Source organism: Kockiozyma suomiensis (genome assembly GCF_038497685.1).
Source record: "Kockiozyma suomiensis strain NRRL Y-17356 unplaced genomic scaffold V2V93scaffold_2, whole genome shotgun sequence".
NCBI classification, from domain to species: Eukaryota; Fungi; Ascomycota; class Lipomycetes; order Lipomycetales; family Lipomycetaceae; genus Kockiozyma; species Kockiozyma suomiensis.
This window is the reverse complement of record NW_027117665.1, coordinates 730,426-751,742: the sequence shown is the minus strand read 5'-3', so window position 1 is coordinate 751,742 and position 21,317 is coordinate 730,426. Positions and strand designations below refer to the sequence as shown.

The following is a 21,317-nucleotide window of genomic DNA, read 5'->3' as shown; positions in this document are numbered from 1 at the left end:
AACTGGTCTACTCCTTTACTATGGCTATCATTAACCTTATCTTATTTGTTGCAATAATGTACTACCTGTTCTACGGGCTCAATAGCAGCAAAAGCAGTAATTGTAATTGCAAGGAATACTAAGAACTAAATACATATAATCAAGTAGTGACTATGGCATATACTGAAACATCAAAGTGGATTTATAATTGGAAGCATATGTAAATATATTTATTAATCAGTCCATATGCAACAACTAGGTTATGACAGACCTTCCAACTCATCCCTTCGGGAAATTCCTGCATCAATGACCGCCAGTCGTCGGAAGCCCGACGTACAACTTAAAAGAATCATATATCAGCCACTGCATTGCAGTCAAGGTGCCAATCATGACGATACGAACAGGCAAACCATTCCAGAGACCCACGAACCCAATGTTTCCGTATATTCTCTTAAGAACTGCACCCATTGTTTCACCTGGCTGTCTGTCTGCATTTATCTTTGATACCATGACATCGGATGGATGCGAAACCGTGGCGCAGAGAATACCGGCAATATATCCACCTAAGAAGGATACTCCCGTTTGCTGTAAGGTCGAGTACTCACTTTTAGGCTTGGGCAGCGTGTCATAAATTTTTTCCACTGTTCGTTCAAAGGACGCAAACTTTAGCATAGTATACGGTATTTGACGGAACCACAGTGGAACCAAGCCTTTATATAATCCCCCAAAGCCCTCGGCGGCAGTAATTTTCCTGTATCCGTCAAAGACTGACGAAGCAAATGGAGGAATGGTCGTCTGCGTGCGGACTTTAATTGCCTCCCAGGGACAAAGAAAAAAATCAGTGAAGAATTCAGCGGAAGCAGATGCTGCAAGGTATACATAGGTACGGTACTCGTATGCTACCTTTTCACCAACTAAATCGCTGTATTTCTTCTTGAAAAGCTCGTATAGTCCATATTTTCCTGCACCTTGGAACTATATTCTGTTAAGCATTTGAAGAAAATAAGTCTATTCATAAAATGAACTTACTGAGTAGCCAATAAAAGTAGCGCCAATTCCCGAAAAAATTCCACCAAATCCTTCATTCTTGATGATAGATTTCCATCCTTGCATGTTACTTTTATAGAGAGTTGGATCTACCTGTCTTCTGCACTATATCAACGAAAGATCTCAGTTAGTTAACGCGTTGAAATAACTCATTCATCTGTCGCTCTCACCTTCACAAGATCAAGAGGTGTCACGGCGGAATGAGTTGGTCCACAGGCTAAAGCGAACTAGTTAGAATCAAGCTGCCAATATCGATAAGTAGGACTATAACCGTACCCAATGCGCCTCCAAAAGCACAAGTCCAGTAATACTCTGACGAAAAAAGCTCAATTGATTTCTTTTCTTTCACCAGACTGGGTACATTAGACACAGCATCATGGACCCAAAATCTACCCGATTTGTCTGCAGTTTTACCATGTGATACTCGGTAACGAGAGTCAATGGTCTCAAGAGAAGGGAATAAAGGTGCCATATATTATCTGTCCTCAATTTCTACAAGCTATATCAAATATTCTGAGTTAAAGTCAATGAAGAACCACTCAAGCTATATTTTACAAGTAGAGATAGACAATCGGCGGTGACTTGAGATAGGGATTTATATTTGAAGTGCGAGCGCCACAATTTGATCCGCTCTTGCCGTATTTGACAGTTTCGCCGACGCGGCACAGTCAGAACCGGTACCAGTTCCCATATAAGCTCTTTAAGATTTCCTTTTGCTCTGAATTTATACGATTTCTACTTGATTTTCTAGATTAATGCATATTTCTGGTCTAGATAGCAAGTATTCTTCCATTTATTTTCTTGTCGATCACTGCCGCAATATGCAACTAGGGCTTTAATATCCGAGCCGCAAGTGGCTTTTTTGACTGTGACGCAGCTCTGATATGATGTCATTTCATAACCTTGGAAGAGTCGGGTCTGCTCGAATTTCTCGATAGTTTCGAGATTGGAGATGTGAAAGAAGAGCCGAAGAGTCTGAACTCAAATTTAAAGCGCAGAGTTCTATTTTCACTAAAGTTGTACATAGACGTTTAATCATAACACAAAAAGCTAAATTCTCGGATTATAGAATGTGTCAAAACAAGAGCATAGCAAAGAGGCGCCAAAGTGCCATTGCTGCTAGTGACAGCGAATAAGCAGGCATAGCAAATTTTGTCACCAGTAATCGTCATCTGGCTCTTGCTTAACTTTTACGTAATATCCATCTCGAGTTCTATTAACAAAATCTATTAGCGTAACCATCTTGAATTCAATACATTTATCTCTAACCTTATCAATCTGCGGCGTTTACGAGATGTCCAAAGCATATTTGCCAAGAGCACGAAAACAGCGATAAGAGCAGCAACAGCCGATGCAAAATAAGGGAAATTTTTCAGTAACACTGCAGAGTGAATATTTTGAAAATGAAGATTTGCTGCCCAAAGGCGTGCCCGATCGAGGAGTGCCTGCCTTGTCGTAATCGTGGATGCGATTAGCAGCGTAGCAAGGACTATTTGGTATATTAATAAATAATGGCAAAACAAATTAGCAAGAAATGTACTGTACTCAATGTGACTAAGCGATTTCTGCTCGCTACCAACAAGGCTAGAAGCATAAGCGAGCTAGTGCGCTCCAACGATCGTATACCAAGAATCTTATCCTCTGCTTTTGCTATATCTGCACCAAAGCGACTGACAGTCTCCTCAAGTTTCAAGAAAGAACTCTTTAGATTCTCACTGGCAATCTCCGTTTGCTCTGTTATTCGTAGGATATCGCCGTCAGTTGAAGATTGTAGTACTCTTAACGTATCAGCAACCTCATGAACCAGAAATACATTTCCTCGCATGTTTTCTAGCACAGATCTACTTTCAACAGACATCATCCGAAGACGATCAGCCTCTGCAAGTTTCATCATTTCTAGATCGTGCTACAATTTGCATCTATTAGAATTATCATTTAAAACGGCGGCAGACGAAAGATCTCACATTTATTTCAGCTAGTGATGACGACTGACGACCTGCAATGGCTAGCTCCTGTGATAGAGACAGAACAATATCTCTGATTGCCGACTGATTCTTCATAAGATGTTCAGAAAAGGCTGCAAATTCGGCTGCCAATTTTTCCGATTGCAACTCTGAGTATTTATATGCTTGCCTCATTGATTTCTGAGTCTGACCGGATAATTCAGCAAGACTCGAAGAGTCCTATTTGATACAACATTTAGCTCAAGTTCAAACCACGATGTAATATCGAAACAGCTTACCGTCTTTAGTTGCTTCATAACTGAAGATGTGAGAAATTTTAAATCTCGCATCTTAAATATTTCCTGCTCAACAGATTCACGCAGATCTCTGATTTTTTCACTCATCATATCGGTCGTTTTTGTAGAAGCCTCCGAGAACGAAGCACTCAAAGATACGGTTTTTGCTTCAAGACCTGCAATAATACCAGACCAAGACGACACTGCGTCGGATATCGTACTATTTGCAATATCCATCTCTGACATCTTATTTCGCAAAATATCAAGTAGATAAACCTGTATTTCCGTAATGTTTTGGTGCAGGCGAATGATTTCTTCTGTGAAAAGTCAGACTTGGAGCGAGAAAATTCAATTTGAGAAATCTTACCTTTCTCATGATTTTTTCTTTCTGCCAAGCAAATTGTCGCAATCGAGCGAAAGTTCCCACTAAAAGAAGTCCAAAACTGTGGAGAACTTTCCAAATCTTTCAGGCATGCGCGGCGATTTTGACCGATAAGGATATCAAGTGTGCAAGTCTGCGGAGCTGTAATATGGGCCGCGGCTAACTCGCACAGTGTTAACTTCACCGCATGATTTACTCGTTCTTCAGTTGTAAGCGTTTCACAGGACTTTAAGACCGATAAAAGCATATTTCTAAAGCAAGATGGTGGAGGTGCGAGCTCGCATAACTTTGTAAAGACACCGGCAAACTCTTCAGCTGAGCGAGACCAGTCGGCTGAATCTCCACGGCTCATAAAGCAAGGAGAAAATGAGTCCAGCATTGATATGACGGAATCATCAATGTTATAAGTTCCGCTGGATGACAGCTCTGCTATTTCAAGCTCATCGTCGAGTGGTGTCTGATTTGTCGTCCTGAAGTGAAATCTGAGAGCAGCAGCACTATGGCATACACCAAGTAATAGAGCTAAATACACATCAAATAACAGCAACATTTGAAGGCTTGGTATAACTTCAATACTTTAGTCAATCATACAGAAGAAACAGAAACAACAGAAGTAATTAGGTAGGGTATAGCTTCGCTACGCCTGGCTTGCTCTGTGCAACAACGCGCCGTAGATCACAGCCAGCTTCGATCCAGTAGGCTGAATCAGTATCAGCTCTTCAGAATAGCTCTCATCCGGCGCTCAGAATTTCCAGAGGCAAACATGGCTGCTCTGACTTGGTTCCTAATCAAGATTTATTGTCTAGTCCACAGTCACTCACATGCCACCCTAGACTAACGCGTACATCTCTCATGGCATTAGCGTGCGGCTTGATTTTTCCCGACAATACAGCTCGTAAATTTTTCCTATCGGCAGACCAAGAGATGTCAGAAACACCAAGAACATGGTCTATTTCTGCGGATTCCGCTGGTATGTGAAATTCCAGCTTGTGGACTACCAGTAATTAGTTTTTAATGATATTCCAGATGCTAATATTGTCGTTGTAGCTCCCTCGAGGATGTCTCGGTTTCTTCTCTCAAACATTTCTCACTTAGGTCCTGCCGGTTTACGAGAACAGATAATAGAAGTAACTAAAAAACAATGGTATATGGGTATTACATCATTTGGTGGGCCTGTAGTACAGTGAGCAGTCATGATGTGTGTTTTCACCGTCGAAATCACAATTTCTAACTAATATCCTCAGATTTGAAAACGTAATGATTCTTCGCTTCCCTTTGGCTTTTCGTTGAACGTATTTAACGTATAGCTGCAGTTTGACCGAATTTTTGTCGAAAAGTATGAATGGCTGAGCGAATCGACATATCAGGAGTTATTTGCCCTCGCTCAGGCGCTGCCCGGCTCTGCGTCTACCAAATTATTATTCATCATCACTCTTCTCCACACATCCTTAATACCGGCCTTGGTATCATTTTTTTATTGGTCGCTTCCTGGAGCAATTGCAATGTTTATTCTCTCCATCGGCGTCGGGCAAATTGGAGACACTTTACCGGCGCCGGTGTATGCGCTACTGAGCGGGTTAAATGCTGCAATTGTAGGCGTGATCTTGGTTGCGGGGATCAGCCTATCAAACAAAGCAACTACCGACAAGCTGAGCATGGTGCTGATTTTTTTGGGAGGGGGTGCTGGTATTTGCTACACTGCTCTGTGGTATTTCCCGACTTTGATGGGTATCGGCGGTTTCATCGCCTTGATCTACGACCTACGATTTATTCAACGTTGGTGGGCGCGAAATGCAGTAAAACTCCAAATATTCTTGCGAGGAAGGGGCTCGGAGGATCAAGAGCAAGCCGAGGTAGTTGAACTTCAAGATATGGAAGATGACAGCATCTGGCTGCCGGAGTCTTATCGCGATGGACCTTCTGGGAGTGCTAGAATTCGCTCAGCTGGTGATAACACTGCAGCTACCTCTAGGCGCGTGAATACACGATACGATCAAGATGGCAACGGTACTACAGAGCTTACGGGAGCCGCAGCCTCTGAAAGTGGAGGAGGACTCGATGCGAGTAATATCCGCTCTGTTCTAGGACCTGAGCCTCAAGAAGAGGAGAAGAAATATCCTATCTGGCTAGGCATTGGTATCGTTGTTGCCTTTTTACTCTCGTTTATCGCAGTGATGGTAGTCCGTGCGACAGCTAAAGAGTTGCCAGTCACGTTCCAGCTATTTGCCAATTTATATCTAGCCGGTAAGCCCACCATTTTTATGCAATATTCAGCGTGATTTCTTATAAATTTTAGGTACGATTATATTTGGCGGGGGACCCGTCGTTATTCCTCTGCTGCGCGAATATATCGTCTCAGAAGGCTGGGTCACTTCACGTGATTTTATCATCGGTCTTGCTCTTATTCAAGCCTTTCCTGGCCCCAATTTCAACTTTGCGATTTATCTCGGTGCATTAACCTATCATAATTATGGGTCTTCCTTTGTAGCTGGTGCTGTAGTGTCGTTCATTGCCATGTATGCACCCGGAATGCTAGTGGCCGGTGGTATGTTCACTTTTTGGAACAAACTACGTCGATATCCCATGGTTCTCAGTGTTCTCCGAGGAGTCAATGCTTCCGCCGTAGGACTTGTTTGGACTGCCATCTACCGTATTTGGGAGTCTGGCTATTTATCACAAGAATGGCAAGATGGAGTTAGTTTGGGAAATGACCCATGGTGGGTCGTCTGCGCTGCCGTCGCTTTTCTGGGTGGTCACGGATACAATGTTCCCGCTCCTATTTCGATTCTGATTGGCGGATTGATGGGTATACTATGGTGGCTAGTAGTCTCTAGTTCTTAAGCTTGCTCTGATCCAATGCCAATTGCGGCTGTGGTGGAGACCGGGCAGTCAAATAACCAAGTTATTGGGTTCAGCTTTGGTTAGGGATTGTCGCATGTATATTGTATCAGAAGGCGTTCAAATAATTCTAAGCCTGATTTAATCAGCAATATCAGCCAAGTTTTGATACTTTTATGTTCAAATAAATATCGAGGATGTCAGCTGAGGTATTGAGGAATGTGCGGCTGCGGGTGGTGGTTAATATATCGAAAACATCTGGTTACATTGTCAAGCAATTCCTGCCCTTCAATTTCAAATAGATTACCCTGCATTTTGGAGACAATCATTTTCATTTCCCGCTGTATCAGGCTCCGCATCTTGCAAGGAGAGGTATAGATTTTTACATTTGAAACCGCAGAATGCAATCTACTTCAAGACATTTTTTTTTCGACGATTTAGATCATCGCATAGAGGACGCTTTGACTGATGAATCTTAAGATCTCGGTTTATAATGTGCTACGGCACACTCCTTTATATCCATCTCTCTTTGACGTTATAAATGGCACGATGAACTGCTATACCACCTTATATTTAAATTATGGGTACATGTGTTTAAACGGCGCCGAATTCACATCAGTGAATATTTTTCGGCTCTTCTAGTGTCTGATCAATCGAACATGCTCTCTATTTTACACTTGCTTCTGCTAGTATGCTACGTTTCTGGACATGGAATGGTCCAAAATATAGTTATAGATGGCAGATGGTATACAAGCTCGCTGGTCTTCAGCGATCCATACGACACGCCAATCCCTAAAAGGATTGTCTGGTCGTTTTTTGACGGTGGATATACCCCGGTACGAAACGTCAGCTCAAATGCACTTACGTGCAATCTTGACGCTAAACCAGCAGCTCTCACTGCGACAGCAGCCGCTGGTAAGCAGATCACATTTTATTGGACAACCTGGCCTTATGATCATGTGGGTCCAGTTATGACGTACCTAGCCAGTTGTGGCGACTCTCCGTGTTCTGAGATATCCGATCCTTCTGCGCTTTCCTATTTCAAAATCAATCAGAAGGGGTATAATGTTAAAACCGGTGTATGGGCGGCGCAAGAACTCATGGCCGCTAACAACTCATGGACAGTAACGATTCCATCGGATATTCACCCTGGGTATTACATATTACGCCATGAGATTCTTGCCTTACATCGTGCATATGAAAAGAATGGAGCCGAATTTTATCCAATGTGTACGAATCTTCTAATAACGGGGAAAGGATCAGCCGAACCTGTCGGTGTATCTATACCGGGTGCATATCATTCGAGTGATCCTGGAATATTGATAGACATTTACAATGGTGTGCCGTCATATGTAATTCCTGGACCATCAGTATATAGCGCTGGATCTTCATCGACAGCGTCAAAAGAATATACTTCTTCAGCTTTGAAGATTTCAGAATCCGAGAAAAGCATCGTCGTTCCGTCTAAAACGATGCTGACAAGAACAGTGACGAGAACTTCATTGGCTGCAGAGCATACGTCTAATAGATCTACCGTATCTTCAACCTATTCTACAATTGCTGCAGTGACGCCAGTTGTAGAAAGCAGTTCACTATCGATGTCCCCAGCCGATCAAGCTACATCAACTAAAAAAGCTATTGAAGTTATCACGACTACGGTCTGGGATCTTACCACCGTGACTTCTACTTCCTATGAAATAGCTACGGTCACGAGTACCTCGGTAGCAGTAGTCGAGCAGCTGAGAACCCTGGTGACAACGATTGAGGTTCGTGAAAGTATGACAGGATTGGCTCAGTGTACTCAATTATCGTCGTCGCATCCACTGCCGGAACGTCCGGATAATTATTGGTTTATGGACGATAGTATGAATTGCTCTTAAGTAGATGAAGAGGGCGTAGGAATTACTCACGCACTGTTGTTGAATTGCATTAGTGATTCGAGACCATGTATTTTTAGCATTCGTCGACGGCTTTGTAGGAATATTACTGATGATTTACAACAAATATTGTTAATTTTCATTATATACTTGTAGCGCAGTTCGTTTCTTAAAATTGACAAGAAAAATAAGAATACAGCGCTATGACTAATTACTTAACGCGTTACAAATCATCGATGACGCGCGAAGATTACACGAAAGCACTCTCATCGTCAATTTATAAAAACCTTAAAAATGATTACTAACCGACGACAACATAGCTTTCTCTAAAAGACATTATCACCTTGATTTCTTTCTTGTCATCACTATCCGATTGATCTGCAGCAGGTAGATATTTTCAAGGCGTCTGTTTTTTTGTTCAGGGTGAATTGAATGGTGAAGCGCAAAGCGCAACCGCCCACCACCAAATTGTCTTCGAGTGACTCGTCCAACACACGCACTCAACGATCTGCAAGCCCGCGACGAGCGAGCTCGCCATCTTCTGCATCGTCGTTGCTTTACAAACGGGTGCTGTCTAAAGATAGTAACAATAGGCAGGAAATTGAGGAGGAGGAGATCTTTGATGTGTTGTCTATAGCAAGTGATACACTTTCGGCGATCTCAATTTCATCCAGCACTGGTAGCGGTGATCAGAAGCTTACAGTGGAAAAGGGACGAGAAGTTGCAAACTTCGACACAATGTCGTCGTCTAAACGAAAAAGGAACGGCGGAACTACGAAGTCTCTCACGCCGTCAAGCGCAAGTTCAAAAACGCCGTCGAAATCGAAAACAAAAGCAAATGCCAAAGCCAAAGTACCTACCGAATACATTCAAATGGTGAATGAAGTTATCAAAGATGAATTTAGTGGCAGCGAATCAGAGAATACTCCGCACCGCAGGAGCCGCAAACGAGACGCATCTCGATCTCCGCATAGTCACCGAATAACTAAAAAAGTCGAAGCAACACCAAGCTGGAGCGGAATTGGAAAAGGCAAAGAAAAAGTAATAGATCTAGACCCTGATGCTGAGATGTCTGATAGTGCTTCAAATCAAGCAACTCGTATGGCGCCAATTTCGAGTGAAAGTGCAGCTTATCTGGCGAGCTATTTCGCTGGCATGTCATCAGATTCTGACAATGGCGGCATCACCAAATCTAGTACGGCTGAAACTGTAAATAAGAGCGAATTTGATGGGACTGCCGATGAAGATAGGATGGAGAGTGAAGACTCAAACGATGATGATGATATGGAGTGGGAGAATGTGGATATAGGCGCTGCGAATGCTGACGCCAAATCTGGGCAGTCTATAACAGGACCTACGCAGGAGCCAAAAGCTGTTGAATTCACTATAGGAGAGTCACTGCCGCCGAAGAATAAACGGAAAAAACCACCAATCACACGAGAAGAGAGAGAACAGAGGATTGTCGTGCATTTGATTCATTTGATTTGTCTGGTTTGCCATGGGTCAATTAGAAGTCGATGGTGCAACGATGCGTCTACAAAAGAAAATCTTTCGAAATTTGTTCCTAGTAATATTGAGGATGAGTTGAAGCCTGACCCCACTCTTCCGGTAGTCCAACGCACACGCAAGTTCTTGGACGGATTACGGCATTTGATGGAATTTTGGAATAAAAGATACCACATTATATACAAAGGTATGCGTCGCAGAGCATGGGAAGAAATAGAAACAATGAAGAAAGAAAAAGACACTGAACCTGCTATGGATCTCCCTGATTTTCGACGCTCTCTAGGTCGTCTCGAGGGATCTCGTGATTTGGGCGCGCAAGGATTCTGTGCACTTTTACGATCTCTCAGAGTTCGGACCCGTCTGGTGTTTTCTCTTCAGCCGTTGCCATTTACATTTGCGAGCAGAGGCACAACCCCAAAATCAAGCCGTGCCTCAAGAGCAATCACGACAAGTGGCGACAAGAGCAGTGATGCAGATGAGTCATCATCAACTTCGCAGCGCAAACGACCGCCAGTGCGTTTAAGAAAACCGCGAATGAGCACTCCGACAATGGCGTACATTACAGCAGACTACGAATCGGCGACTCTTGACGAGACGCCTTATCCAGTGTTTTGGGTCGAAGCATGGGACGAAGCTGGGCTGCAGTGGGTTTCAGTAGATCCTATGGTTCTAAAACTTGTCGAAATTCCGCGGTCAAAGAGCAAATTCGAACCGCCGCAATCAGAGACGAGGAATGTTTTGTCGTATGTGATTGCGTTTGATCAAGCAGGCAATGCAAAAGATGTGACTAGAAGATACGCGCAGTATTATAACGCGAAAACGCGTAAATTGAGAATTACAAATGAACCTATCTGGCAGATATGGTACGACCAGATGCTAAGAGATTTTCAATCTGGCTACATCACGGTAAGTTCAAATAACGCATTATCCTCTCTTACGTGGGTGTGATGCTTACTACTTGTATAGAGTATTGATCAAATGGAAGACGCTGCTCTAATGAAAAAGGAACTTTCTGAAGATATTCCAAACAACATTCAAGATTTTCGCGGTCATCCAGTGTACGTCTTTCCTTCAAAATTAACTACCAATAATATCCGAAATCTAATTCTTTGCCTGGTTTTAGCTATGCTCTTGAACGGCATCTTCGTCAGAATGAAATAATATATCCTAAAGTCCCATGCGGCACCATTGCCGTTGGCCGCAGCAAGAACAGCGAGACTGAACCTATTTATCGTCGCCGTGACGTACAAACTCTTCGGTCGGCAACACAATGTTACAAGATTGGACGAGTAGTCAAAGTTGGTGAGCAACCTCTAAAACACATCAAAAGACGTGCTTTACCGAAATCTCGATCGTCGCTACTCGACAGTGATTATGAAAATGACGCAGGGGAAGAAGAGGATGATGAAGTTGCGCTGTATGCTGATTTCCAAACTGACTTATATGTACCTCCTCCTGTTATTGACGGAAAAGTTCCAAGAAATGATTATGGCAATTTGGATATTTTTGTACCTACTATGGTTCCGAAAGGCGCTGTGCATCTTCAGCAGCGCGGAATTCTTAATGCGGTTAAAGTTCTGGGCATAGACTATGCTGATGCAGTTGGAGGATTCGATTTCTTGCATCGAAAAGCTACGCCGCGATTAGATGGTATAGTTGTTGCTAAAGAATATGAAGAGGTAGTTTTAGCGGTATATAGGGCTCAACAAGAACAGTTAGAATTCGAACAGGATCAGAAGAAGCAAGCCGAAGCGTTAAGGAGATGGAGGAAGTATCTGATTGCTTTAAGAGTGAGAGAGCGCGTTGCGCAGAATCCTGCCTTTCGTCATATGGAACAAGAGGAGAAAATCAAGGCACAGATTGAATCTTCATATACCGAAAAGACAGAAGGAGCAGAAAAAGAAGCAGGGGGGTTCATACTTGATACAGATGCTGCAGATAATTTACCCGAGAAATATGATGAAGGCGGTGGATTTTTCGTCGATGACGAAGAGGACGGAGGTGGATTTTTCGCCGGAGATAATGATGAAAGAGTTGAATATGTGTCTGACAAAGATGATGGAGACGAAGATGGTGGATTTGAACCCGATATTGATGATTTTGGACTTGACTTTGTCTGAAAACTTGTACGATTAAGCAGTCGAACCTCATATACAGGTTTGAATTTAACATAAGGTGGGTCAAATATAAGGTATTGAGTTGCCAGCTGCCGTAAATCTCGCCCTGATATGCATAGCACCAACAACGAAGATTGACAAGGCCGTTAGTATAACTTACAAGGCATAAAACACGTGAACATCTTCTATAGTTTAAGGGTAAGGGTATATGCTTTTGCCGAGTCTGTTGCGCAGCCTCCCCGCCACCTCCTCCTTCACGCGGGTGGCCGGGAAGCCGAGACGTTTTCTCTATACTGTCGTTTCTATCGATTCGTTCTTTATTTTGACACCAACCTGCGAGCACCTCTGTTCTTTTAAGTTGTACTTTGTGTGTCCTTATTCGTAGTTATTTTATATTGTGCATTTATTGAATCGCTTCAATTCTAATCGATCAGCTTTGTCTTGTTCGCAATGGTGGGAATCAATAGTCCTATTCCCAGCAGCTTAAAAAGCGAGTGCAAGTAAGTTATTGTAATATATTCTTCTAACTGTTGCTCTATTTTCGATGCTTTTGCAATAAGATTTGCGACTTTTGAAATGCGATTGCTGACGCTGTTTGCAATAGGAAAGCTGCAAGGATTCTTTCTTCATTTATCAAGCCCAACCAGGTTCTTGGCATGGATGTGGTATGTATTTTCCATGGTTTAAAAGATCTGCTTAATTTGTGTAATTTGGCGGGAATTTTTTCCCAACTACAGAGATCTCAAAATCTAGAGGACCAAGATGTCGGGGAGACATCAAAAGGAGAGATGGCTGACGCGGATGTATATTATAGGTCATCCCCCCTTCAGTACTTGCAAATGCTAAGGGTCTCGCCATTCTTACTGTTCTTAAAGCGGGATTCTTGTTTTCTGGTCGTGCAGGATCAGGCATTGTAATTTCAAAGTTACCTGACGGAAGTAAGCATAATTTAGTATCGCTGTGACTCTCTGACATGTATTCTGACCTTGAATCATCTAGCCTGGTCTGCTCCTTCCGCAATTGTTACAGCAGGTGCCGGAGTTGGTGGTCAAATTGGTGCCGAACTTACTGACTTTGTCATGATTTTGAACACTCGGTCTGCGGTCGAATCATTTGCTCAGTTGGGCTCGATCACGCTAGGTGGAAACATTTCTGTAGCTGCGGGACCTATTGGACGCAATGCCGAGGCCGGTGGAACTGCATCACTCAAATCTGTTGCTGCTGTGTTTTCGTACTCAAAAACTCGTGGTCTATTTGCTGGCGTCTCGCTTGAAGGCTCTGCGCTTATTGAGCGTCGCGATGCTAACCGTAAGTTTTATGGCGGATCAGTGACTGCCAAGCAGTTGCTCTCAGGAACGGTCGATCCACCTCCCGCTGCTGATCCGTTGTTGCGAGTGTTGGACTCGCGAGTGTTTAGAGGTAATTTCCAATCTGTCTTTGACGATGATATTTACAATGACATTCCGGAATTTGGCGACGATGATGACGATTCCTCGATTGATTCGGGCGATAGACGATATGGCTCTGGCTCGCGATCGCGCAGTGGAAGCTATGGAGGCAGTCGACGTAGATATGATGAGGAGGAAGATAGATACGACGATGAGGAGGTAGATGACTACGCACAAAGACGGCGGCCGCAGCGTTCTAATGGTGGGCGTAGGTCGACGTGGCAAGATGACGTATATGATCGGGAAAGCTCGGGTAGCTCTGGAAACCGCCGAAATTTTGAATCGACATATAGCGACCGCCCTCATCGTCCGACAGCGCCAAAGCCAGATTACGGCGTCGGCGATGTCAGTAGTGGACGACGTGCGAGGGGAGACAGTGGTGCGGGGCGGCCTGCGAGACCACGCGGCACGCAGGCGGTTGCGCTGTACACATTTGAAGGCGAAGAGGGCGGAGACTTGAATTTCCGCAAGGGCGACATGATTACGATCACAAAAAAGAGCGATTCGAAGGATGACTGGTGGACTGGACGCAAAGATGGTAAGGAGGGTATTTTCCCAGCCAACTACGTTGAGCTAGTGTAAGTAGACAGGGAATGTGAAGTAAGGACGAAATATGATATGGGCTGCGTTGAGTAGTGCGAATATGGAATTGTTGTGCTGATGATTTAGTTGTTTTCTGGATGCCGAAAGCAGGAAGCGAGTGTGATGATGTAAACTAAAGCGAACTTTGTTGTTGCCGGAGAAGGTGACTGATTGATATGCGCGCCGCGACTTTGTTTATGCTTCATTGAATTTGGAAAAATAAATTGATTTTTACTGTAATAAAAGTGACTGTAGGTAAATACGGGGCTGGGTTAGCGCCGCACTGGTTGAGTTTGCCGAGTCGAGGCGGCTCACGTGGAAGTGATGAGGAGGAAGATGATGAGGAGGATAATGGAGGCAACAAACGGTCTGATGAACCAGCCACTCGATAGCATCACCATCACCCCATACCTGACCACTTCGCTGCAGCTGCAGCAGGTTACTATGCATTGCGGCCAAGATCTTACGAGCAAACGAAGGTATATCTACAATCTGTGGTGTATGAATGACCACAGAAGCAATAGTCACAGTGCGGCGCTTCTGAGTCAAAAGACAATAAATTACAAAAACAAACAAAAACGAAAACAAAACCAAGAATAGAAAGCCATGTTTCTCTCTCGGGTACAAAACACTTGTCTCGCGACATTTATTTGGTAACAATAATCCATTTGAGCCTGGCCAGTAACTCAAACGCAAACTAAATTTTGCTGGCGAGTGGCGATTTTGCGTATGCCAAAAAAAGGGCAGAGTTAGTTGCTCAGGGTCTTCGGAAAATCTCATCCGCCGCAGTTCTTTGCCCTGAAGTCATTGTGCTCTACTATTTCCTCTGCTTCCAGGTAAATTTGTACAGAAAAGTACACAAATAGAATAAGCATCTCTTTCTGAGTATATTATGATCATCTTTTACTAGCCATTCGTGCTCAAATCTGCGCACTCGCAGTGGCAAACACTTGTTTCTGGCTCTGCGCTGTCACGCGCCCGGCCGAGCCGCGTCGCATCTGGGCTGCCCGAATCGGAAGCACACCCCACAAAAGCCCATGCCCTCGCCAGACCACACCAAATATAAATACCCTGCCGCAGTCCTTTTTTTCTTTCAGTATCTCCTATCATAATCATACGCGTAAATACTCTCGCTTGCTTTTCTCAATGGCCGCTGTTCCTCAAGTAGCAGAGGCCGTCATTCCATTCCTCGACGTCTGCAGTCAGGCTCCTGTCGCTGCCCCCGCGAAGCGCAGCATCCTCGACAGTTTCCGCCTTGACGGTAAAATTGCAGTCGTCACCGGTGGCGCCCGCGGTCTTGGATTCTCCATGGCCGAAGGTCTCTGCGGTGCTGGTCTTTCTGGCATCGCGATCCTCGACCTCCAGACCGATCTTGGCGATTCGGCCTGCGAGCAGCTCTCTTCTGAGTTTGGCGTCAAAGCGCATTTTTACCGCCTCGATGTCCGCGACGAGGTTGCCGTCCAGGACGCCATGGACTCGGTCGTCCGTGAGTTTGGCAAAATCGATATCCTCGTCTGCTCGGCTGGTGTCGCCGATCTTGTCCACGCGGAAGACTACTCGCCTGCCAAGTTCCGTCGCGTTATTGACATCAATCTCAATGGCTCCTTTGTCTGCGCTCAGGCTGCCGGCAAGCACATGATTGCTGGTGCAAACGGTGGATCCATCATCTTTATCGGCTCTATGTCTGGATCTATTGTTAACTGGCCTCAGCCTCAGTCGGCATACAACGCTTCCAAAGCCGGTGTCATCCACCTCATGAAGTCCCTTTCTGCCGAGTGGGCTCAACACCGCATCCGCTGCAACTCCATCTCTCCGGGTTACATGGACACTCCTCTCAATACCGCTTACGAGAGCGCTCTCTTTGGCGAGTGGAAGAGTCGCACCCCCATGGGCCGTCTTGGTCAGCCTCAGGAGCTTGCTGGAGCTGCTCTCTGGCTCGCCTCCGACGCTGGATCCTTCTGCACTGGCAGTGACATCCGCATCGATGGTGGATACACCACCTTGTGATTAAGGTAGAAAAGATACACGTTTTGAAGGTGTTAATTGAGTTTGCTTTCAAACCGGTTTGTTTTGAAAGGAATTAGAGTCTTTGGGTTGCTTGCTACTTTGCTGCACGGTTTTTGTCTTCTGCATATGTCACTTTTTTTCTTGTATATTTTATTTTCGGATCTTTTTTCTTACATGTTTGTGATTTGGGTTATCGGACTGCGCTGGTTTTTGTATTCTTTTTATCGTATATTTTCTATGTGAACGGAGGTTTCATGCCCGATTAATTAATAGTAGTGTTTACGCATACATCAAATGATCTCCTATAATATAAGCTGTTAAAACACGTGTCCTGGCGCGACTTCCCCAACCATTTGGGTGCCCTTCGTGTTTGCGGCGGATCGGCCAGCCGACAGGTATTGAAAAATGTAGACTAAATAAACCTATTCCACTGTCATCAAACTCATCTTTTTCTTGCATCAAAAATCTGACGTAGAAGTGCAAATACGGTAGTGAAAATTTTCTCGTCTGATTAAGGCTGCCAAAAACAAACAAGCTTCTTTCATTCGCGCGGCTCGTTTCGCATCGCAGGGACGGTGCAGACGCTAGATGAGTCCTTTAAAAATACCGCACCCAAATCTGGTTTCCAGACGCAGCCGCCTTCTGTCATGATGTTTCACATAAATGGTGCAGGAATCGCAGACGGAAGTTTTGATTTGGAAAGTGACTGGAAGTGGCATCGGCCTGCGCGCCCAGTCTCACGGCATACGTTGCCAGTTTGGCGCTGCAGTAGTCTCCGAAGACGGCTTTTCGCTTACCATCAGCAGGCTCTTGTACTTCTACTGCCAGATCTGATAATGTTAAACCCTAATAAGATTTAGAGTTGACGTGCATGCGGCTCATTTATCATAATTTAAGGGTCTTGTGTAACAGGAATGATACATCTCTTTAAGGGTCTTGTGCAGATTCGTCGAATTTCCGAGAAATCTCTCGCGATAGAGTTATGCGGATATCAACAGGATCTGACATCGATCACTTTTATAACCAATCTTTTAGGAATGCCTGTTGTCATAGTCACTGGTGCCTCCCGAGGTATGAATTGTATTTATTTTTATGTTAAAAAAGGCGTTTATCTTAATTGGTGAATTTTCTTTCTAGGTATGGGAGCCGCTATGGCCCGCAAGCTGCTCTCCGCTCCTATTTCCGCCAAAGTAGTTCTGGTTGCTCGGACAGCCGAGCCCTTGAAGGCATTTGCCGATGAATTTCCTGGCCAAGTCGCGTACTTGTCTGGCGATATCTCAAAGGATGAGACGAACGTTGACGCTGTCAAGCTCGCCATCTCGAAATTTGGCGCGCTCGATGGTATTGTCTTCAACGCTGCAATTCTCGATCCCATCTCGGCTGTCGCAAAGGCTGATTCGGCTGCGTGGAAAAAGTTGTACGACATCAACTTCTTTTCGATGCTACCAGCTTTGAGAGAGGCTATTCCTCATTTGAAGGCATCAAAGGGAAAAGTTATCTTTGTCTCATCCGGTGCCTCGCATCACTACTTTGTAAGATCACTACTTGTACGATCATTGCCTCTTCTATTTGCTTACCGTTAATCTAACAGTATGGATGGGGTGCCTATGGCTCGTCGAAAGCGGCGACCGATCATTTGGCTGCTACCCTTGCCGCTGAAGAACCTGACATCTTCACTTTCTCTCTTGACCCTGGTGTCATGGACACCAACATGCAAATCGCTCTCCGCGAGACTCGTACGTTTTACTTTTTTTTAGCATATTTTTATCATTCTAATAGGTATCAGATGGTACTGAGATGAAGCCGAGTGAGCATGAACGTTTCCTGAGCTTGAAAACTGACAACGCTTTGTCGCCTCCTTCCCTTCCCGGTGGTGTCGCTATCAATTTGTTGCTAAAGGCGCCCAAGGAATTAAGCGGAAAGACTTTGAGGTGTGTCTATTTTTGCTGGTTTGTTGTTTAATCGGCTTTGTAAACTAACTGTATTTCTCAGATTTTCGGACGAGAAGTTGGCGGAGTTCGTTGACAAATAAACAGTGGCTCTCTAACCAGCAGACCAATGATTTGTAAATTGATCGCGTATTCTAGCCGAATTATTTCTACGCAATTATATTTGCAAAAAAAAAAACCCCCGGTAAATCTAGGGAGATAAATATATAAATCTTTATATTCAAGATGCGGAGCCTAAATATGTAATTATGATCATTATAAAAGATAATGTTTCCAGAGCGCTACCTCAGGTCCGTAATCAAAATAGAATTATTGTTGCATTTATATCTGAAATATGAACCAGTCTTGAAAACTTTCGGGTATTTGATTAGTAGGATTGTTTATATTAAACTGATACACTGATACAGTTGACATTGGGTATTTCAAAGTATATTTGACGATTGTTGAAGTACTTGGCAACTTTGAGTTTGGAGATTAGCCGATAGGCTTCTGGCCGGAGTTCTTGTCGATATCAGGAAATCTCGTGCCGTCTCCCAAGCTCCAACATAGAGCTCTTTCGTACTTTGCTTTGTACGTTTTACATCACAATACAACAAAGTCAATTGGTAAGGGATTTACTATATAATATAGATAAGCAGCCTAACTACGGCTATCTACCAATTTCGGCGTGCTAATTGCTTGTCTGCTATAGATCGTAATGACTGCTCCTGTTTACGTTGTTACCGGTGCCTCACGGGGTCCGTATCCTGAAATTACACAGCTCACCTTTCAAGAACTAATCTGGTCAATTAGGTCTTGGGAAGAACGTTGCCGAGTTACTTCTTGCTGCTCCCATCTTGGCTAATGTCGTTGTTGTCGCGCGAACAGAGGCTGGTATGAAGGAACTTGCAGAGAAATTCCCCGGCCAAGTCGAGTTAGTTCGCAATTCTTTCAAACAATTTATAGTAATTGTACGAATATTGTTAACGTTAAATTTTTGATTTAGAGTTGTTACTGGTGATCTTGCAGACTATACTACTGGTGAAAAAGCTGTCGAGGCTGCGGTTGCGAAATACGGAAAACTAGACGGAATCGTGTTTAACGCTGCCGTCATTGCCCCAGTTGCTTCTGTCGCTACTCTTAATATTGATGAGTTTAAGAAGCTTTTTGACATTAACTTCTTCTCTAATCTTGTCACGGTACGCCATTGATGGTTGTATTCATGCGGAGTTAGAGATGCTAATGATCATCATAGATGAAAGCCGCTATTCCTTATCTCCGAAAGACAAAGGGTCATGTTGTGTTTGTTTCGTCCATTGCTTCGCACGAGGAGCACTATGTGAGTTATATTATCTCACTATGCAAACAAACAGAAAAAATTCTAACAGGTTGAACGATTGTAGTATGCCTGGGAAGCTTATGGTAGCTCAAAGGCCTGCGTGAACCACCTTGCCGCAACTCTTGCTGTTGAGGAGCCCGATATCTTTTCTATTTCGGTTGATCCTGGTGTAATGGATTCTGACATGCAAAAGGAGATCCGTGAAAAGCGTAGGAGTCCATTTTCATTAGATGTCTGCTAAATCAGTAGCTGGCGTGGCTAATATATAAATTCTGCAGATGGAGAGCGAATGATGGAAAGCCATCACGAATACCTTACAAAGGTGAAGGAAGATGGGACCATAGCGTCAACTCTTGGTCCTGCTACCGTGATCTCAAATCTTCTCGTCAAGGGCCCCATGGAGCTTAGCGGACACTACCATCAGTAAGTGATTTTCTGCAATAATATATGAGGATATAGTGGGATGTGAAAGTTGCTTACAATTGATTTTTTTGAATAGGTTTGATTCTGAGATCCTAAGCCCTTACTTGAAGGCCTAAACGGTGCACTTTTTTGTCGGTGTCAGGGGATCGTTAATAGATTTACTTAGTTACTAGCTCTTCAGTATAATCGTCCCAAGGAACGCAGTTGAAAATGAAGGTATTTCCAGTTCTTATCATCCGTAGGTAAGAGAGTCGGCATCAAACAATGGTTACAATCGTGATCGCTATCCATTATGTTTGTGATCGTATATTGTAAATATAAAAGACTGTATACTCTGAAATGCGATGGTTGGTCGGCTCAGGTCGCATAATTGCTTGAGAATAACTCACAGAATCACGTGATTACATATGTGAACGTGCCGGAGTTCTAAATTAGTCTTCGTCTTAAATTAGACGCACTAAATTAGTTCTGCTTTTCAGCATTGCAATTACTCTCCTAGATATTAAAGTACTCTAATTGTCATATATATTTTGAAACCAAGTAGACCACTACTTCCTCGTGCAGAATTTTCGTCAATTGGTATGCTATCTTTCTCCTTAGCGCGTATAATCAATATCATTATGACGCATGCGTGAGGCGTCGTCTAGGAAGGTTGGCTCTCTGTGCCTGCCAGCTTTTAAAAACCCGTCACACTCCTTGCTCAACAGACTAGTAGGTAGATATTGATTAGGAAAATACAAGGATTAAACACTTTCTTCTCCCGCTTATTTTTTGCAAAGGTAAAACTTGCTCTAATTGAAACTGTGTTGAACTGAAAACTAGCAATTAGACTGTCTAACTTGGCTAGCTGTAGACAGCACAGACGGATCCGTCACCTTACCCACCCCATTCACAATCTCCATAGCTCCGCGCCCGCTCCTTTCACTGTGCACTTTCCCCGATATCCATCGCCTGCTTCTGGCATCAGTTATATATTATCACTTGAAAATTCACTGAGGTAAGTTGCCTGGCAATATTCCTCCGGTTGCCCTTTTCTCTGCAACTCAGATAGCAGTTCCCGGTGCGCCGCTAACCTCACTACAAGCGCATTCCAGTACGTTCTCCGATTCCAGCTTCCTTCTCAGCAACTTCTGCTGGTTTTCTCTTCATTTGTTTTGCAATCGGAGCCCATGAAGGCATGAGAGAATAACATTTGCCTGGCTGTGATTTCTTGAAATTATCCAAAAAAGTCACCAGTCAAGCTTTTCCTTGCTTCCGCAGTGTCGCCTGCCGCATAGACACCATACCATACGGACTCCAGATCATCTTATGGACACCAGATCTCGGATAAACAAGCACACCACTAGACTGACCCCAGATCCATTCTCTACTTCTTCCATCGTTTCAAACTTTTCGGCATCTATCGGATCGTCAACCAAAGACCCTGCACTGGAATCGACAGACGCAGCAGCATCGCAAAAGGAGTCATCTCAATCCGACAGTCGGCTCCGCCGCAAGAACCTGTTTAATTCTTCTGATTCGGCACCTGTTCCATCTACGTCTACGAAGACTAACCGTTCATCTTCTTCATCAAAATCAAAATCTTTGAAAGCCGACGCGGCCTCT

General features: G+C 44.0%; 9 protein-coding genes across 9 annotated transcripts; 7 read left to right on the top strand and 2 right to left on the bottom strand.

Annotated features, from left to right (window-relative positions):
- Nucleotides 1-85: 85 nt before the first annotated feature.
- On the bottom strand, nt 86-1,582 carry V2V93DRAFT_364354 (mitochondrial carrier domain-containing protein). The gene is made up of 4 exons (XM_066908827.1): nt 1,303-1,582; nt 1,197-1,243; nt 1,009-1,131; nt 86-954 (listed from the first exon to the last, which is right to left on the bottom strand). The coding sequence occupies exons 1-4, from the start codon at nt 1,496-1,498 to the stop codon at nt 283-285; spliced, it is 1,038 nt and encodes a 345-aa protein (XP_066767978.1). The 5' UTR covers nt 1,499-1,582; the 3' UTR covers nt 86-282.
- Nucleotides 1,583-2,006: 424 nt separating this feature from the next.
- Nucleotides 2,007-4,460, bottom strand: V2V93DRAFT_364348 (Tht1-like nuclear fusion protein-domain-containing protein). Its single transcript, XM_066908826.1, has 6 exons — nt 3,633-4,460; nt 3,269-3,582; nt 2,991-3,209; nt 2,572-2,932; nt 2,296-2,515; nt 2,007-2,239 (listed from the first exon to the last, which is right to left on the bottom strand). The coding sequence occupies exons 1-6, from the start codon at nt 4,195-4,197 to the stop codon at nt 2,182-2,184; spliced, it is 1,737 nt and encodes a 578-aa protein (XP_066767977.1). The 5' UTR covers nt 4,198-4,460; the 3' UTR covers nt 2,007-2,181.
- Nucleotides 4,461-4,705: 245 nt separating this feature from the next.
- On the top strand, nt 4,706-6,488 carry V2V93DRAFT_320661 (chromate transporter-domain-containing protein; the record flags this gene model as incomplete). Its single annotated transcript, XM_066907331.1, has 3 exons — nt 4,706-4,825; nt 4,955-5,891; nt 5,944-6,488. 3 exons carry the CDS (start codon nt 4,706-4,708, stop codon nt 6,486-6,488), a joined length of 1,602 nt encoding a protein of 533 aa, XP_066767976.1.
- Nucleotides 6,489-6,994: 506 nt separating this feature from the next.
- On the top strand, nt 6,995-8,531 carry V2V93DRAFT_121851 (glycosyl hydrolase family 61-domain-containing protein). Its single transcript, XM_066906781.1, has one exon. It carries the CDS (start codon nt 7,145-7,147, stop codon nt 8,363-8,365), a length of 1,221 nt encoding a protein of 406 aa, XP_066767975.1. The 5' UTR covers nt 6,995-7,144; the 3' UTR covers nt 8,366-8,531.
- A 112-nt stretch (nt 8,532-8,643) lies between these two features.
- Nucleotides 8,644-12,198, top strand: V2V93DRAFT_364341 (uncharacterized protein). The gene is made up of 3 exons (XM_066908825.1): nt 8,644-10,774; nt 10,835-10,926; nt 10,992-12,198. The coding sequence occupies exons 1-3, from the start codon at nt 8,795-8,797 to the stop codon at nt 11,986-11,988; spliced, it is 3,069 nt and encodes a 1,022-aa protein (XP_066767974.1). The 5' UTR covers nt 8,644-8,794; the 3' UTR covers nt 11,989-12,198.
- Nucleotides 12,199-14,255, top strand: V2V93DRAFT_342826 (uncharacterized protein). The gene is made up of 4 exons (XM_066907838.1): nt 12,199-12,485; nt 12,590-12,650; nt 12,800-12,923; nt 12,985-14,255. Exons 1-4 carry the CDS (start codon nt 12,436-12,438, stop codon nt 14,013-14,015), a joined length of 1,266 nt encoding a protein of 421 aa, XP_066767973.1. The 5' UTR covers nt 12,199-12,435; the 3' UTR covers nt 14,016-14,255.
- Nucleotides 14,256-14,916: 661 nt separating this feature from the next.
- On the top strand, nt 14,917-16,351 carry V2V93DRAFT_364335 (uncharacterized protein). The gene has a single exon (XM_066908824.1). It carries the CDS (start codon nt 15,162-15,164, stop codon nt 16,020-16,022), a length of 861 nt encoding a protein of 286 aa, XP_066767972.1. The 5' UTR covers nt 14,917-15,161; the 3' UTR covers nt 16,023-16,351.
- A 137-nt stretch (nt 16,352-16,488) lies between these two features.
- Nucleotides 16,489-18,327, top strand: V2V93DRAFT_364332 (uncharacterized protein). The gene is made up of 5 exons (XM_066908823.1): nt 16,489-17,093; nt 17,160-17,554; nt 17,614-17,758; nt 17,809-17,953; nt 18,015-18,327. Exons 1-5 carry the CDS (start codon nt 16,937-16,939, stop codon nt 18,052-18,054), a joined length of 882 nt encoding a protein of 293 aa, XP_066767971.1. The 5' UTR covers nt 16,489-16,936; the 3' UTR covers nt 18,055-18,327.
- Nucleotides 18,328-18,668: 341 nt separating this feature from the next.
- Nucleotides 18,669-19,828, top strand: V2V93DRAFT_320410 (uncharacterized protein; the record flags this gene model as incomplete). Its single annotated transcript, XM_066907314.1, has 7 exons — nt 18,669-18,708; nt 18,764-18,884; nt 18,957-19,149; nt 19,206-19,289; nt 19,354-19,498; nt 19,568-19,712; nt 19,789-19,828. The coding sequence occupies 7 exons, from the start codon at nt 18,669-18,671 to the stop codon at nt 19,826-19,828; spliced, it is 768 nt and encodes a 255-aa protein (XP_066767970.1).
- Between the last annotated feature and the right edge of the window lie 1,489 nt (nt 19,829-21,317).

Coding starts and splice junctions, on each gene's coding strand:
- V2V93DRAFT_342826 (XM_066907838.1), top strand. CDS start 12,436: ATGGTGGGAATCAATAGTCCTATTCCCAGCAGCTTAAAAAGCGAGTGC. Junction 12,486..12,589: donor AGCTTAAAAAGCGAGTGCAA/GTAAGTTATTGT, acceptor TGTTTGCAATAG/GAAAGCTGCAAGGATTCTTT. Junction 12,924..12,984: donor TTCAAAGTTACCTGACGGAA/GTAAGCATAATT, acceptor TGAATCATCTAG/CCTGGTCTGCTCCTTCCGCA.
- V2V93DRAFT_364341 (XM_066908825.1), top strand. CDS start 8,795: ATGGTGAAGCGCAAAGCGCAACCGCCCACCACCAAATTGTCTTCGAGT. Junction 10,775..10,834: donor TTCAATCTGGCTACATCACG/GTAAGTTCAAAT, acceptor CTACTTGTATAG/AGTATTGATCAAATGGAAGA. Junction 10,927..10,991: donor GATTTTCGCGGTCATCCAGT/GTACGTCTTTCC, acceptor GCCTGGTTTTAG/CTATGCTCTTGAACGGCATC.
- V2V93DRAFT_364354 (XM_066908827.1), bottom strand. CDS start 1,498: ATGGCACCTTTATTCCCTTCTCTTGAGACCATTGACTCTCGTTACCGA. Junction 1,132..1,196: donor CACCTCTTGATCTTGTGAAG/GTGAGAGCGACA, acceptor TCGTTGATATAG/TGCAGAAGACAGGTAGATCC. Junction 955..1,008: donor CTACTTTTATTGGCTACTCA/GTAAGTTCATTT, acceptor AACAGAATATAG/TTCCAAGGTGCAGGAAAATA.
- V2V93DRAFT_364348 (XM_066908826.1), bottom strand. CDS start 4,197: ATGTTGCTGTTATTTGATGTGTATTTAGCTCTATTACTTGGTGTATGC. Junction 3,583..3,632: donor AAGAAAAAATCATGAGAAAG/GTAAGATTTCTC, acceptor GACTTTTCACAG/AAGAAATCATTCGCCTGCAC. Junction 3,210..3,268: donor TTATGAAGCAACTAAAGACG/GTAAGCTGTTTC, acceptor TGTATCAAATAG/GACTCTTCGAGTCTTGCTGA.
- V2V93DRAFT_121851 (XM_066906781.1), top strand. CDS start 7,145: ATGCTCTCTATTTTACACTTGCTTCTGCTAGTATGCTACGTTTCTGGA.
- V2V93DRAFT_364335 (XM_066908824.1), top strand. CDS start 15,162: ATGGCCGCTGTTCCTCAAGTAGCAGAGGCCGTCATTCCATTCCTCGAC.
- V2V93DRAFT_364332 (XM_066908823.1), top strand. CDS start 16,937: ATGATACATCTCTTTAAGGGTCTTGTGCAGATTCGTCGAATTTCCGAG. Junction 17,094..17,159: donor AGTCACTGGTGCCTCCCGAG/GTATGAATTGTA, acceptor TTTTCTTTCTAG/GTATGGGAGCCGCTATGGCC. Junction 17,759..17,808: donor AATCGCTCTCCGCGAGACTC/GTACGTTTTACT, acceptor AATAGGTATCAG/ATGGTACTGAGATGAAGCCG.